Source organism: Prunus mume, linkage group LG1 (assembly GCF_029339155.1).
Source record: "Prunus mume cultivar Tortuosa linkage group LG1, ASM2933915v1, whole genome shotgun sequence".
In the NCBI taxonomy this organism is placed as follows: Eukaryota; Viridiplantae; Streptophyta; class Magnoliopsida; order Rosales; family Rosaceae; genus Prunus; species Prunus mume.
This window is the reverse complement of record NC_142698.1, coordinates 19372549-19385331: the sequence shown is the minus strand read 5'-3', so window position 1 is coordinate 19385331 and position 12783 is coordinate 19372549. Positions and strand designations below refer to the sequence as shown.

Below are 12783 nucleotides of genomic sequence, written 5' to 3'. Positions count from 1 at the left end.
GACTGACATTATTATTGCATACGTGGCACTTTGGAATTGTGTGCATTTTGGGTGAGAACGAACAAGTGAAAGAAAACAGTTTTGCCTTTTCTTATATTGTTGTATGGAAAATGTATGTGAAACCTTTAAGCTTGGATTTCACGTGACAAAGCTACAAAAAAGGAGGCCTTTTTCTAGCTGCATGCCATGCATCATGCATGATAAAATAAGCAGCTGACCAGTCAAAAGAACAAAAAAGGCATGGCAGCTGCACTGCACCTCCATAATAATCTCTCTCTCACCTGCATATATGATATATAATTATACAGCAAGCAATCAAGCAAGGAGATTAACATCACTTTACATTAATTTAATTCATAAAAGTAGACACACATACATACTGAATATTTCAAGTTTAGAACTGGCATGGCATGGCAGCTGCTACTACATCTACATATATATATATATATATATATAAACCAGAAGCTAAAAAGAATTCATGGGGCTGCTCTGCTCAAATGATCACTAGCTTAGCTTATTAGTAAGATCATGGCCGTTGATCATGAAGAGTCGAATTTGTAGTGCTTATCAACGGCAACGGAGACGTCCCAAGTGCAACTAAGGCCTTTGGGGATGGTGACAAGGTCCCCTGCACCAAACTCAACAACATCCTGATGATGATGATGATGATGAGATGAAGATGATGAGGAGGAGGCTGCTGCTTTCTTAGGATATACCTTCACTTTGCCTTTTACCAGATAACATGTCTCTGCTGCGTCAAACTTGAGTGTGTACTTCCCCGGTGGACACCCCCATCTATAAATAATAATTACAATTAAAAAAAAATCAAAAAATATATATGATCTGAAATCATATCATATCTAATGAATTTTATGAAATTCAATAAACTTCATGACTTGAATATAACTATCTAGACTAATTATAAAAGACTAATTACTTGGGCCATGAGTTAATGCCCAACTCAGATAAGCGCGACTCAGAGGGATTGCTTTCTACTACGATTTTTAGATTGGGAAATGAATCTGCAGAATTTGATGTTGTTGCTGCTGCTGCTGCTGCCATGGGGGAGAGAGAGAGAGAGAGAGAGAGAGAGAGAGAGAGAGATGAAATGAAAGAGACTGCTGGGAGGAGCGCCTGAGAAAGGAGTATATGGGGTAGTTGGCCTACTCGTTATATATATTAATATACAAGAGTGTAGAGGAATCTTTACATGAACTTAAGACAATAAACAATACAGCAAAAAGCCTAAAAAGCAAACTTCGATTTATAAATTACACTAGCTTCGAAAAGAAAGGGTGAAAGGGTTGCAGGAAAAGAAAAACATATTAAAAACATATATTTTATATCAGAGCCAGGTTTCGATCCTGGGACCTGTGGGTTATGGGCCAACCACGCTTCCGCTGCGCCACTCTGATCTGTTGATATTGAATTCAAATATAATTTTATTTAACCGTGTATATTTGAGGTAGAATAATGGGCCAAATCCCATGCGCGCAGCAGCTATGCTTGACACAGAAATAAGCCCAACCTAACAAAGGCCGGAATTATGAACAAGTATGAATTATATACTTATATAGTAATTAAACTTCCTTAATCTGAAATTGGACGGATCCAAATATATATATATAACATTTTCAAAATAGGATTAGGATCTATCCTTTTGTTAGGCAATATAATTATTTTAAGACTATTCTAAATATATATATATATATATTAATAGTATCTTTTATAAATGCAAATTGATGTTAATGTTAATTCATTGCATGTAAAATATCATAATTTATGGAGAGATCCTATGTACACAAATCTGACCTTGTAATGATAAACTCCTTTTTTGGTTTCTCTACCTACAAACTGACCCATAACATCTCTTATAAACAGTTAGACCCAACCCATCTATCTTGTTTTGTTAGGTAAGAAGGAGTACCTGCAAGAGTGGAAGCAGCTGGCAGGATTGTGCCTGAGGCCAAATGTAGCCGCGGCATTGATTGCTACTATCTAATCATATGTACACGCCTCAAAGTATGTGATCATGGTAAATGTATTTGCTTTGGAGGCCAACCCCTCACTCCTTTCGCAGAGGTTGAAAATGCGGAATGTTCTCTTGGCATTGAGTGCCACAAAATCAAATGTCAAGGCGCCCTCAAAGTTTGTGACCATCGGCTAATGCATTTGCGGTAGTGGCCAGATAGCTCTCTTGCAAAGGAGAGAAACTCTCATATAACGTTATAATATTTTTTATATTTCTAGTCAATAATGTAATAACACATATAATAACTTTTTCACGTATCATTATGTTATTAGTCGAAAATTATAAAATAATGTTATTCCCATTATAAGTAACTTTTTTACGTGTCATTATGCTCATAACTCATCACTGGTATTTGAAGACCTCCCAATTAAATGTTCTTGTGATGATGATTGTCTACCAAAAATTCCTTCTTGGACTCAACAAATTTGTGAGCATGGCATATGCACTTGTCTTTTTGGTCAACGTTAACTACAGTTTCAATTCAACTTCCTAAGTATGTAGTTGGCTCGGCCAACTTAAAAATGAATATTGTCATCTAATACTTCAATAAGCCATGTATTGCAGCTTTTCTTATCTATTGAATAAAAACAAAGCGCATTTCATATTTGTGTTGCTATGTTGAGGTTTAGCCGGTATGACATAATGAGTCTAGGGATAGCAATGGGTCAGGTAGGGGCCGGGTATGATAATATCATCCCTGTTTCCGCCCCGCTCTCCATCCCCTCATCCGTCCCTGAACCCATCCTCGTTTAATAGTTTTTAGGGAATCCTCGTCCCCATCGGGAGACTATCCCCCATACCCACCCTTAATCCCCGATTTTTTTTTGTATAAAAAATATTTATCGTACATTTTAACATTAAGTTTCATATTAAATTATCATTCAACACATCCAAATTAACTATAAAGTTCAACTCAACTATTCAAAATCACATCAATATGAAATTCCATAGAAAATTAGAAAGAATTAGGATAGGGAAGTTAACTTAGGATTAAACATAAATATTATAATTATATATTTATTTATTTAAATATAAACATATATGTTTTCGAGTCAAGTTAGGGAATGGGGAGGCCAATATCATTCCCTCCTCATACCCGTCGGGAATTTTTCAAGTTTGAGGATCCTCGTACTCGATATTTGTGGGGTCTCAAATCTTCCCGTTATGATTAGGGACCTGATGGGAACCCGCCCTTGAGGGGATTTTTGCCATCCCTATATGAGTCTTTTCGGTTGTCATACATACTAGCTAAATCTATAATCTTGCATTGGCTAAACCCGAACCCAATGCAAGCAAACATCTTGCCCTCCTTAAAGCTCAAAACTATGTCGAATGAAGCCAACTCTTTGTGTATGTAGGCCAAAATACGATGACTATATCATGGCGACGACATCGTTTTATGGCAACTACTTCCACATCACAAAATAAACTAACAATCTTGAGAGAAAAGGGAGGAAAGGAGAAAAGAAGGGATAACAGGAGAGAGGAGGAGGAGGAGGAGGAGGAGGAGGAGGAGGTATGGAAGGGGACCGAGGGGTAGCGGCGGCTAAGAGTGTCTAGCAATCTAGTTTTTAAAATTATTTTAAATTATAGAGAATGAAATTCGAACCCTTTTTTTTTAATGTTATTATTATTTTTTTAATCTAGCCTAATTAATCCTCGCCTGGGATGCAAAAGATTTCTATCCATCCCCCTTGCTTGCTTGGTCTTATTAACTATAATTAAGGAACGCAATATGTCTCTGTCTGTCTGTCTGATGATGATGCAGCTGCCACTGAAGAAGTTTTGGGGAGCAAATAACTGAAAGAGATGTTCGGGAAAAAAAAAACTGAAAGAGATGTTGGTATTATATGGTGTACGTATGTATACAAAAATGGCAGAATCAAAAATGGTTGCAGTTGTATAACAAGGTCTTTGTCTTGAATAGCCCAACTATAATAAAACAACGTGGCAATACTTTTATCAGAAAATGACACAAGAAAATAGACCCGGCCCCCTCTCTTTTCATCTTTTTATTCACGGCAAGATATTCCATTCCTCTTTAGCATAAGCTGATTAAAGTTTAATTTATTTTTTTATTTTTATACAAACGATATTTAAAGAGAAGTAATCAGATACAAGACTTCGAGTGCATATACAAATTTTTTTAACATTGTAAGGTGATATTATCAGCTGACATAATATGTCATCATTTTTTCAATATAAGTATAATTAATTAATTAATTAATCAATATTATGCACCAAAGAAATGAATAATAAAAACAAGGTGAAAAACACCATCTAGCACCAGGCAGGCAGCAGATAAAAACTTCCCTCTCTTTTCACATACTCACACGGAGCATTTTAGCAGGCAAACAGCAAATACCAAACCACTCTCTCTCTCTCTCTCTCTCTCTCTCTCTAATTTTCTTGATTGATGCGCATACTCTTCCCCCCAAACCCAATCAAAACCCCAGCTCTCTTCAACTCCATCCTCCGTCTGCGATTCAACTCGCTCCGATCCCACTGTTTCAACTCAATGGCCATACCTCCTCCGAAGTCAGCCATGGCTTCTGCTGTCGACAACGAGGTGGGTCTTGCTCGCCGCTTCTGGATCAAGTTCCACCGAGAATCGGTTTTCGCTATGTACTCTCCCTTCTCGCTCTCTTTGGCTTCCGGGAATCTCAAGATTGAAACTTTCCGCCATTATATTGCCCAAGATGTTCACTTTCTCAAGGCCTTCGCTCATGCGTGAGTTGTTGCCTTCTTTAATTTCATTTTCTTTTTTCTTTATACGAGTTTCTTTGGGTATATTTTTCTGTTGGGGTTTTTGGGACTGTTTGGTTGCTGGGAAAATGCTGTGATTGAATCTGAATCGGAATCTGAATCTGGGGTTTGCTTAGTTTTTTTAATCACTGCAAGTGTTTGAGCAAATAAGGATTAAACTATGCCTTTGTTTATATGTCTATTTATCTCTAGGCGTATTTGGTTTCAGAAAAAAGTATAGCCCAGAGTAGTTATTGTAATTCTTAGACTTTTTTTTCTTGTTGTTGTCAATTTGGAAAATTTGGTTCCATTTATTAAACTTTTTTTAAAGTTAGATAACAGTTTTTAGCAACAAAAAATAAAGATTCATGAATTGCTTGAAATTGCATATTGGTAGTTTTACCCTAACACAAATATAAAGGTTTGGCGAATGCTCGTGCTTTCATTGTTGTGGTCTGTTTGATTTTGGGGAAAATATGGGAAAATATAGGAATTTGGATTGTGAATGTAGAGGCTTAATCAATAGGAGGAAAGGATATGTGGTTTGATGAAAACTCGGTATCTACTATATATTTGCCAAGACAGAGTTCTTGATTTTTCATTGTATGGATTTTACCTCTGTTTCTTTTTCTTTGCATAATCTTAGCCAAAAGGCCAAGTAAGGTATTCTTTTCCTTTATCTGTTCTTGACTTCTTGGTCTCTTTGGTTGCTGAGGAAACATAGGAAATGACAAAGAATAACCACATGCGTCTTGGACACTTTTTATTGTTTAGTAATATGCCATTTATTCTCCTATGCACCTTTCCATTCTTTGCCTTGGTATTTACATTAGGTCACCTTTTTTGTAATTTATTTTCATAATATGTCGTGAATTTTTTTATATAAAATTTTTCCCTTAAAAGTCTACCAGAAGATGAGCTAGGATTTTCAACTGAAGGTTTGTTTGGCTGCTCAGAAAAGGTCTGAAATGTAAACAAAACAAAACAAAAACAAAAAAATTTATTTTTCGTGGCTATGATGGAGAAAATTATGTGGTAATTTGGCTGAGCATAATTTAAATGATTGACTTATTTGGTTGACTTTATTGTTCTTTAATAACAGGAGTAACTAAAAATCATGATTTTCAAAATTTTGTATTCATTTCTTTTTGTCAGTTTTCTCAGCAACCAAATGGAGGGTTAGGTATTTTGCAAATATTTATGTGCGTTGAATGGGTAAGTTTTTTGTTTTTTCGTTTCCCTGCAATCCAAAATAATGTTTAGCATAGGAATACATTTTATTTCAGTTATGTTTAGAACTAGGGTAGGTGATTTACTTGTTTGATTTCCATTTATGTTTGGTTTTTTAGGTATGAATTGGCGGAAGAGTGTGCAGATGATGATGATGCAAAGGTTGCGATTTCTCTGTTGAGGAATGCTGTTCGGGAGGAGCTGAAAATGCATGATTCATTTGTGAAGGTATGATGAAGGGTTCTTTTGTCTAATATAAGAATAGACATGTAAATTGTATTTGAATGCAACATTCCAATTAAGCGTTTATTATTAATTTTTTGTATTTTTTTTAATGTTCAAATATTGGCAGAAATTCTCTGTTTCTTACTCAGTTAAGTTACATTTTGCATTGTCTAAATATAAGAGTCATGCAGGAATGGGGTTTACATGGTGCTAAAAAGGCCGCTATCAATTCTGCAGCAGCAAAGTACATAGATTTCTTATTGGCAACAGCCTCTGGAAAAGTTGAAGGAGTTAAAGGCCCTGGTAAACTTGCAACCCCATTTGAAAAAACCAAAGTTGCTGCTTACACCCTTGGTGCTATGACTCCTTGCATGAGACTATATGCCTTTCTAGGTAAGGAGTTCAAGGCACTTCTAGATCCCAATGAAGGCAGTCACCCATACAAGAAGTGGATTGACAATTACTCTTCTGAAAGTTTTCAGGTTTGTCATATCAAGTTTTTTCACCTTGTTTTCTTATGGTCAGTCTGGTTATAATTTGCTGATTCTGTTCTAAAAGGTTCATGCATTGCATAAATGGCCTTCATTACTTCTATAGCTCAAATATTGTTATCTTTGAATTTAGGCCTCAGCTGCGCAAACCGAAGAGTTGCTCGATAAACTAAGTGTCTCTTTGACAGGCGAGGAGCTTGACATCATCGAAAAGCTTTATCACCAAGCAATGAAACTTGAAATAGAGTTCTTCTCTGCTCAGTCCCTTGTTCAGCCAACCATAGTTCCTCTGATCAAAGAACATAACCCCGCAACAGATCGCCTCATGATATTTTCTGATTTTGATTTGACCTGTACAGTCGTTGATTCATCTGCCATTTTGGCTGAAATTGCAATAGTAACAGCACCAAAATCTGATCAACATCAATCTGAAAATCAGATTGCTCGGATGTCATCAGCTGATCTCAGGAATACATGGGGCCTTCTTTCCAGGCAGTACACAGAAGAGTATGAGCAGTGCATAGAAAGCTTTGTTCCAACTGAAAAAGGTATAGTAACAATTAAGGCAATCTTGTTTGATACTCATGAATTTTCAACTTTTGTTTTGAAGGTGTGAAATTGTTACAAAAGCACCTTTATAGAGGTTACTTGCTCAGATTTGACCGTTTGACTTTCTGTGGTTTTGCAGTGGTGTTTGACTATAAAAATTTGCATAAAGCACTTGAAAAACTTTCAGATTTTGAGAAAAAGGCAAACAATAGAGTTACGAAGTCTGGAGTACTCAAGGGTCTTAATATTGAGGATATAAAAAGAGCTGGTGAACGTCTCATTCTTCAAGATGGTTGTATTAATTTCTTCCAGAAAATTGTCAAGAGTGAAAACTTGAATGCAAATGTTCATGTTCTTTCATACTGTTGGTGTGGCGATCTCATCAGGTCAGCCTTTTCATCAGGTATATTTTCCTAATGAACATTCATAAACTTTTACTTTTGTTCATGTTTTATGTGTGTGCATTACGCAGACTAAATTTACGCTTATTCTCTTGTTTTCTTGGAAGTACTATAGACAGTTTTATTGTTTTGATCCCAGTAGCTATATCTTGTATGTTTTGGACAAGCTGGTCTATATTGAAATATTATCCTTCTTTTTCCTCTGTGGAAAATGAATTGAACATGATCCTAACTGACTTTTGCTAAAGAGAAATTGATGTGAATGTATTACCTCTTTTGTAGGCGTAGTTTAACAGTCGTTTTCATAAGATGCCTTAAAGGTGATATACCTAGATTTAGGATAAAATTCTGGATCATATGAGTTATGGGAATATTTTGGTGGGTATGGATTTTTCCTTGTACATGTATATTTGAGGCCATCATTCGAAACCTTAGAATCTGACCCTTGGTGGGCATATAAGATGCCGATTGTTGACGTTTGAAGTGCATATAGTTATCACTGTGAGCAACTGTATCTTGATTTTCTCTCTTGTGTTGCCTCAGTCCTATATACGTGTGCATACATATCATCAGAACTAAGAATAAGTAATGTGTTGTTGGTTAAGATACATTATTACATTGCATCTCATTGGGACCCTTCAGCTATTTTATTGTTGGGATTCTTGCTTATGGGTTGTTTCCTTTTGATTAAGTGTCGTGTCTTTGTTCCTTTTTCCTGTGACCAAGTATAAATGATCAGCATTATCTATTTATTGACTTTTGGAGCAGGGGATTTACACGAGCTGAATGTGCATGCAAATGAGTTTACCTTTGAAGAATCCATCTCCACAGGTGATATTGTTAAGAAGGTGGAGTCTCCTATTGACAAGGTTCGATCTTTCAAAGATATTTTAAAAAATTGCCGCGATGACAGAAAGAGCTTGACCGTTTACATTGGAGACTCAGTGGGTGACATACTTTGTCTGCTTGAGGCAGATATAGGAATTGTAATTGGGTCAAGTTCAAGCCTTAGGAGAGTGGGGACTCAGTTTGGTGTATCTTTTGTTCCATTGTTTCCTGGGTTAGTTAAGAAACAGAAAGAATTCATAGAAGGAAGGTCTTCTAATTGGAAAGGGTTAACTGGCATTCTTTACACAGCGAGTAGTTGGGCTGAAATACATGCCTTCATTTTGGGGTATTAGATTTTTGTTTTTTTGTTTTTTTGTTTGTTTGTTCTTATGCACTCAACTATGTGCTTTGACAAAGGAATCATTCATATATAGTGGAACACAGATAAAAGTTGGTGTCGTGTCAAAAACCAAAGATAAAAGTTGGTGGCTGATTTTATAAGGGCCACAGGTTTGCTGCTGTCTTGCCCTTTTTTCCTTCTCTTTTGTAAACAGGAGACCTCTTTGAGAAATGTGATGTTGGCCTCTCAGGGTGCTGTAAACAGGGTATGTGCAATTATCTTCTGCTTCTTTCATCTTTTTCCTCGGTCTTTTCCCCTTGGGTATTATTTAACTGCGTTATCGTATCTGTTTCTTGAATCCTCATATTTCAGGCATCGAGGGTTTACAGGCAGCAAGGAATCAAAACAGAGATTGTTATATCATTTGTCCATATAAACATTTCAAGTTCTGTATCTGTATTTTGATAGCTGATTGCTATTCGATATTTTTGGGATGAATGGCAGTTTCAGAGTGTATTTTCGGTGGTACCTATGCCATGTCCTATTATAAATGCAGATGCAGAGTTCATGTTAATGTTTGGATGTTGCAACTTTCTTGACTAGTTTGTTTGCTTCTGATATCTGTGCCAAAGAAAAGATATCTGTGCCCTCTATTTTGTGATTAAAGATTGTGCTTCCATTTGTGTATTATATGTTACATAGATTTGCCATTCAGTCAATTATACCCCAAGTGGTCTTATTCATATAGAACAGTTGTCCTCATGTAGTTGGACGCAACGCTCTTGAAGGACGTGTGTGGCTGCGTATATAACCACAGTAGTTGGTACGAGATGCATCTACCATGACAAAAATTGAACTCAGTTGCCTTGATCCCCAAGGGAACTGAGTTCAATTTTAAAACATCTTAATTTTAGATCAAATAGACTGCCCCATCTGGGAAGTGCATGTCCTCTGCTTCTAGTTGATTCTTTTTACATATATATATATATATATATATATATGTCTTTAACAGCATGTTGGTATCTATTGGATGTTTGGTTGGGGCCATAATTTCTCAGACAGTCCACTATTGAATTGCATGCTTTGCTCGGTTTGGCTTGCATCATACTTTTGGAAAGACATTTGAAACGCAATGCTCCAAATTGGAAACATGAAACGGATGACCATAACTTTTCAGTCAACATGACATCCATGATATGCAAACTATACATGCACTGAAACTGGCATGCACACAAGTCATATTAAACTAGAGGATAAATGAGAGAAGAAGACAAGTTGACCACTACTTTTTTACATGCATTCGGACAAGGATTTCTCCATTTGCCCCCACATTTTGTCATTTGTGTAAGTTTTTCAAATAATTGAGCCCCATGTAAAGCTTTTCTAACAAAACTCTCCCCCTTTTTCTTCCTTTTCTTTAACCAACAATTCCTACTTTCTCACTTATCACGCTTAATAAAGTGAAGCTAGAAAATCTTGTTTGGTGGAAATGATGACATGGCGGGGGCCTGCTCTAGTTGTACGCGAATAATGTTTAAAAACAGTTTTAGGATTATACCATCATCACCAACTAATAGTATTATTAAAGACGTGCTTCGTACTGAAGATTCATAAATCATTATAAGTAGAAAATTTTACTTTTCAGTGGAGTGGGATCTTAGCTTTTTTGTTTCTGTGAGTTCTGAAGATGCACTTGAAGCTCAGTGTGGTTGGCCACGTTTCCAAATCTCACTGGCTTTGGCTTCCACTCAAACCAAAATCCAGAGACTTTTTAATTGCAAACCCGTGAGAGCTTCTTTCTTCAATTGCAAAAGCATTACCCATGAGGTGAGGTCCTTACAAGTTACATCTCTCTCTCTCTCTCTCTCTCTGTTCAATTGGATCAGCTTTTGGTCCTACCTAAATAATGAAAAGGCCCCTCCACTCTTTCAATTTGTAAAATCCATCCAATCAATCTCTCAACAATCCAATTTGAAAAGGCCCCTTCCCCTTGACTTTGTTAGTACTAGTCGATCGTCCTTAATCAGACCATGTTTGTTTAGTTGTTTACAGTAGACCTTCCCCACTTAAACGGCACTAATTCTCAACTGAATCTCAATTGTCTAAAGGACATGCCTTTAAATCTTGTATACACATAAAAAAAAAAAGGTCTCTGTCTCTATACTCTCACTAAGAGCTAAGGGTGTAATTTAATATTCCAAAAATGGGGGCACCAGAAATGTCTAACCAGAAATGTCGACAGCGGAGTAAACCACAATTAGCTATATATGGCTACCACATCTTGTGCCAATTTAGTCTTTCAATCAATAGGTTTCATGGTGCAAACAGTTGACAATTGAGATCATATACGAATGATGTTGATCATCATTTCTTATATAGCTAATAGTTATTTAATCCATGCTTACCTTACCTTGGAATGATGTTTCTAAATTAATTAGTATATGGTACAACATATTAAAAAAATATGTAGATCTCATGTGACTCTTTGTCATATGCTATGGACATGAGAGCGCGAATGAATGACTATTAGTGTTTGATGTAGGTGAATTCTATTATGGATTTCATATGCATCAACGACTGACAATGGTGTGTCGGCAGAGATTGTCAAAAACAATTGAACGACAAAATTGACATGAGAGACAAAATTTTGACAAGAAGCTCTAAAAACAATTATATAAGCAACTAAACTAATGCTGCCATTTATAATAAAGTCATTATCTGCAAAACCCAAGAACTATCTTGTGTTATTATATATACAAAACCTAGTGATTGAGTTAATTAGCGGCCAGCTAATTAGGTTGTCCAATCCAATGGGTAAGTTTTGGCCAACTATGAGCACAAAATAAACGAATATTGTTTTTGTTTTTATTTTTAGGTATATATGTGGATCCAAATTGGATAGCTCACCTCAGATTCCAACTTTAAATTATAAGAGGGGGGGTCCTTTTTACTTAATGGGATATTCCTTTTATCAGTAAAACACATAGAGACATGTGAAGTAGGGCCTCCCATGTACGTACGTGGCCTAATTCATTTCCCTTTCACCTTTGTTTCGTCCGCTTCCACAACCGATTGCTACTTATATATTAAGACATCTATCTATTCTATATACCCAACCACCCCAAAATTCTATTGCCTCTTTCTTCTTCCTCTACAACTTAAGTTGATTTTTCTGCCAGAGAAATAATAATTAGGGTTTCACTGAACTTGTCCAAGGAAGGATCGATGACGGCGATGATGGTGCTTCAGAAGTTGATGAGAAGAATGTCAAGAGGAGAAGAAGATAATTCTTTCATGTCCAAAAGCTCACCAGGAGGAGGATATAGGGTCCTCAACTTTCAGTCATGGCCTGGTTTACAGCAGTAAAGAAGGTGATGAACTTGAGGAGGAAATGTAACCTCAGGCAAGTCTGATTCTTGGCTTATACATATGATATATATATATATATATATATCAACCCTTAATATTCCTTGACCTTCTCCGTTCCTTTTTTTATCTTTGCCTTTTAGTCAACTCCTTTTCTCCTGATTCTTGGCTTGTTTGCCAAGAAATTAATGGAGGAAACTGAAATAAACTATGGAATGTTAGCTCCTCCAGGTCGAGCAGCGAAAGAGATATAATTTTGTATTTCCGTTGTGTTTTTTTCCTTGCTTTGATCTTTATTATGCATTTGCTGGTGTGCTCCATGACTGTAAGAGACATCGATCGTCGTTGTATAACACAACTGGTTTTCTGGTTTTTCTCTGTTTCTCATTGATTAATGAATCGTTGACTTGACACCGCACCGCAGAAGTGCTATATCAAGTTCGCATACAAATACTTTATATTCATCAAAACTGGTATCTTTTATCTTCCAAGTTAGTTTAGTATTTTCACGTACATGAGCAGGGTAGATAATGGAACGTGGTTGGATGAAAAAGCTACCGTATCACCGCGTGTCTG

The 12783-nt window shown here is 36.4% G+C and overlaps 2 protein-coding genes across 3 annotated transcripts; one reads left to right on the top strand and one right to left on the bottom strand.

The window, feature by feature from the left end:
- Positions 1 to 66: 66 nt before the first annotated feature.
- LOC103318721 (uncharacterized) lies at positions 67 to 1143 on the bottom strand. 2 transcript variants are annotated; one of them, XR_016127928.1, is made up of 3 exons: positions 938 to 1143; positions 381 to 795; positions 67 to 281 (listed from the first exon to the last, which is right to left on the bottom strand). XR_016127928.1 is itself a non-coding variant. In XM_008220138.3 (2 exons), the coding sequence occupies exons 1-2, from the start codon at positions 1060 to 1062 to the stop codon at positions 540 to 542; spliced, it is 381 nt and encodes a 126-aa protein (XP_008218360.1). In that variant the 5' UTR covers positions 1063 to 1143; the 3' UTR covers positions 325 to 539. The 2 variants fall into 2 exon arrangements, 1 of the variants encoding a protein (XP_008218360.1); XM_008220138.3 differs by lacking the exon at positions 67 to 281 and having other exon boundaries at positions 325 to 795.
- A 3224-nt stretch (positions 1144 to 4367) lies between these two features.
- Positions 4368 to 9415, top strand: LOC103318720 (bifunctional TH2 protein, mitochondrial-like). The gene is made up of 7 exons (XM_008220137.3): positions 4368 to 4762; positions 6127 to 6235; positions 6424 to 6714; positions 6857 to 7271; positions 7412 to 7675; positions 8442 to 9106; positions 9214 to 9415. Exons 1-6 carry the CDS (start codon positions 4449 to 4451, stop codon positions 8852 to 8854), a joined length of 1806 nt encoding a protein of 601 aa, XP_008218359.2. The 5' UTR covers positions 4368 to 4448; the 3' UTR covers positions 8855 to 9106; positions 9214 to 9415.
- The last annotated feature ends 3368 nt before the right edge of the window (positions 9416 to 12783 follow it).

What these genes read in the sequence shown, in the direction of transcription:
- LOC103318721 (XM_008220138.3), bottom strand. Translation starts at nt 1,062, where the DNA reads ATGGCAGCAGCAGCAGCAGCAACAACATCAAATTCTGCAGATTCATTT. An exon ending in GGCATTAACTCATGGCCCAA is followed by an intron (nt 796 to 937) that starts GTAATTAGTCTT and finishes TATTATTTATAG; the next exon opens with ATGGGGGTGTCCACCGGGGA.
- LOC103318720 (XM_008220137.3), top strand. Translation starts at nt 4,449, where the DNA reads ATGCGCATACTCTTCCCCCCAAACCCAATCAAAACCCCAGCTCTCTTC. An exon ending in CTCAAGGCCTTCGCTCATGC is followed by an intron (nt 4,763 to 6,126) that starts GTGAGTTGTTGC and finishes TTGGTTTTTTAG; the next exon opens with GTATGAATTGGCGGAAGAGT. An exon ending in TGCATGATTCATTTGTGAAG is followed by an intron (nt 6,236 to 6,423) that starts GTATGATGAAGG and finishes AGAGTCATGCAG; the next exon opens with GAATGGGGTTTACATGGTGC.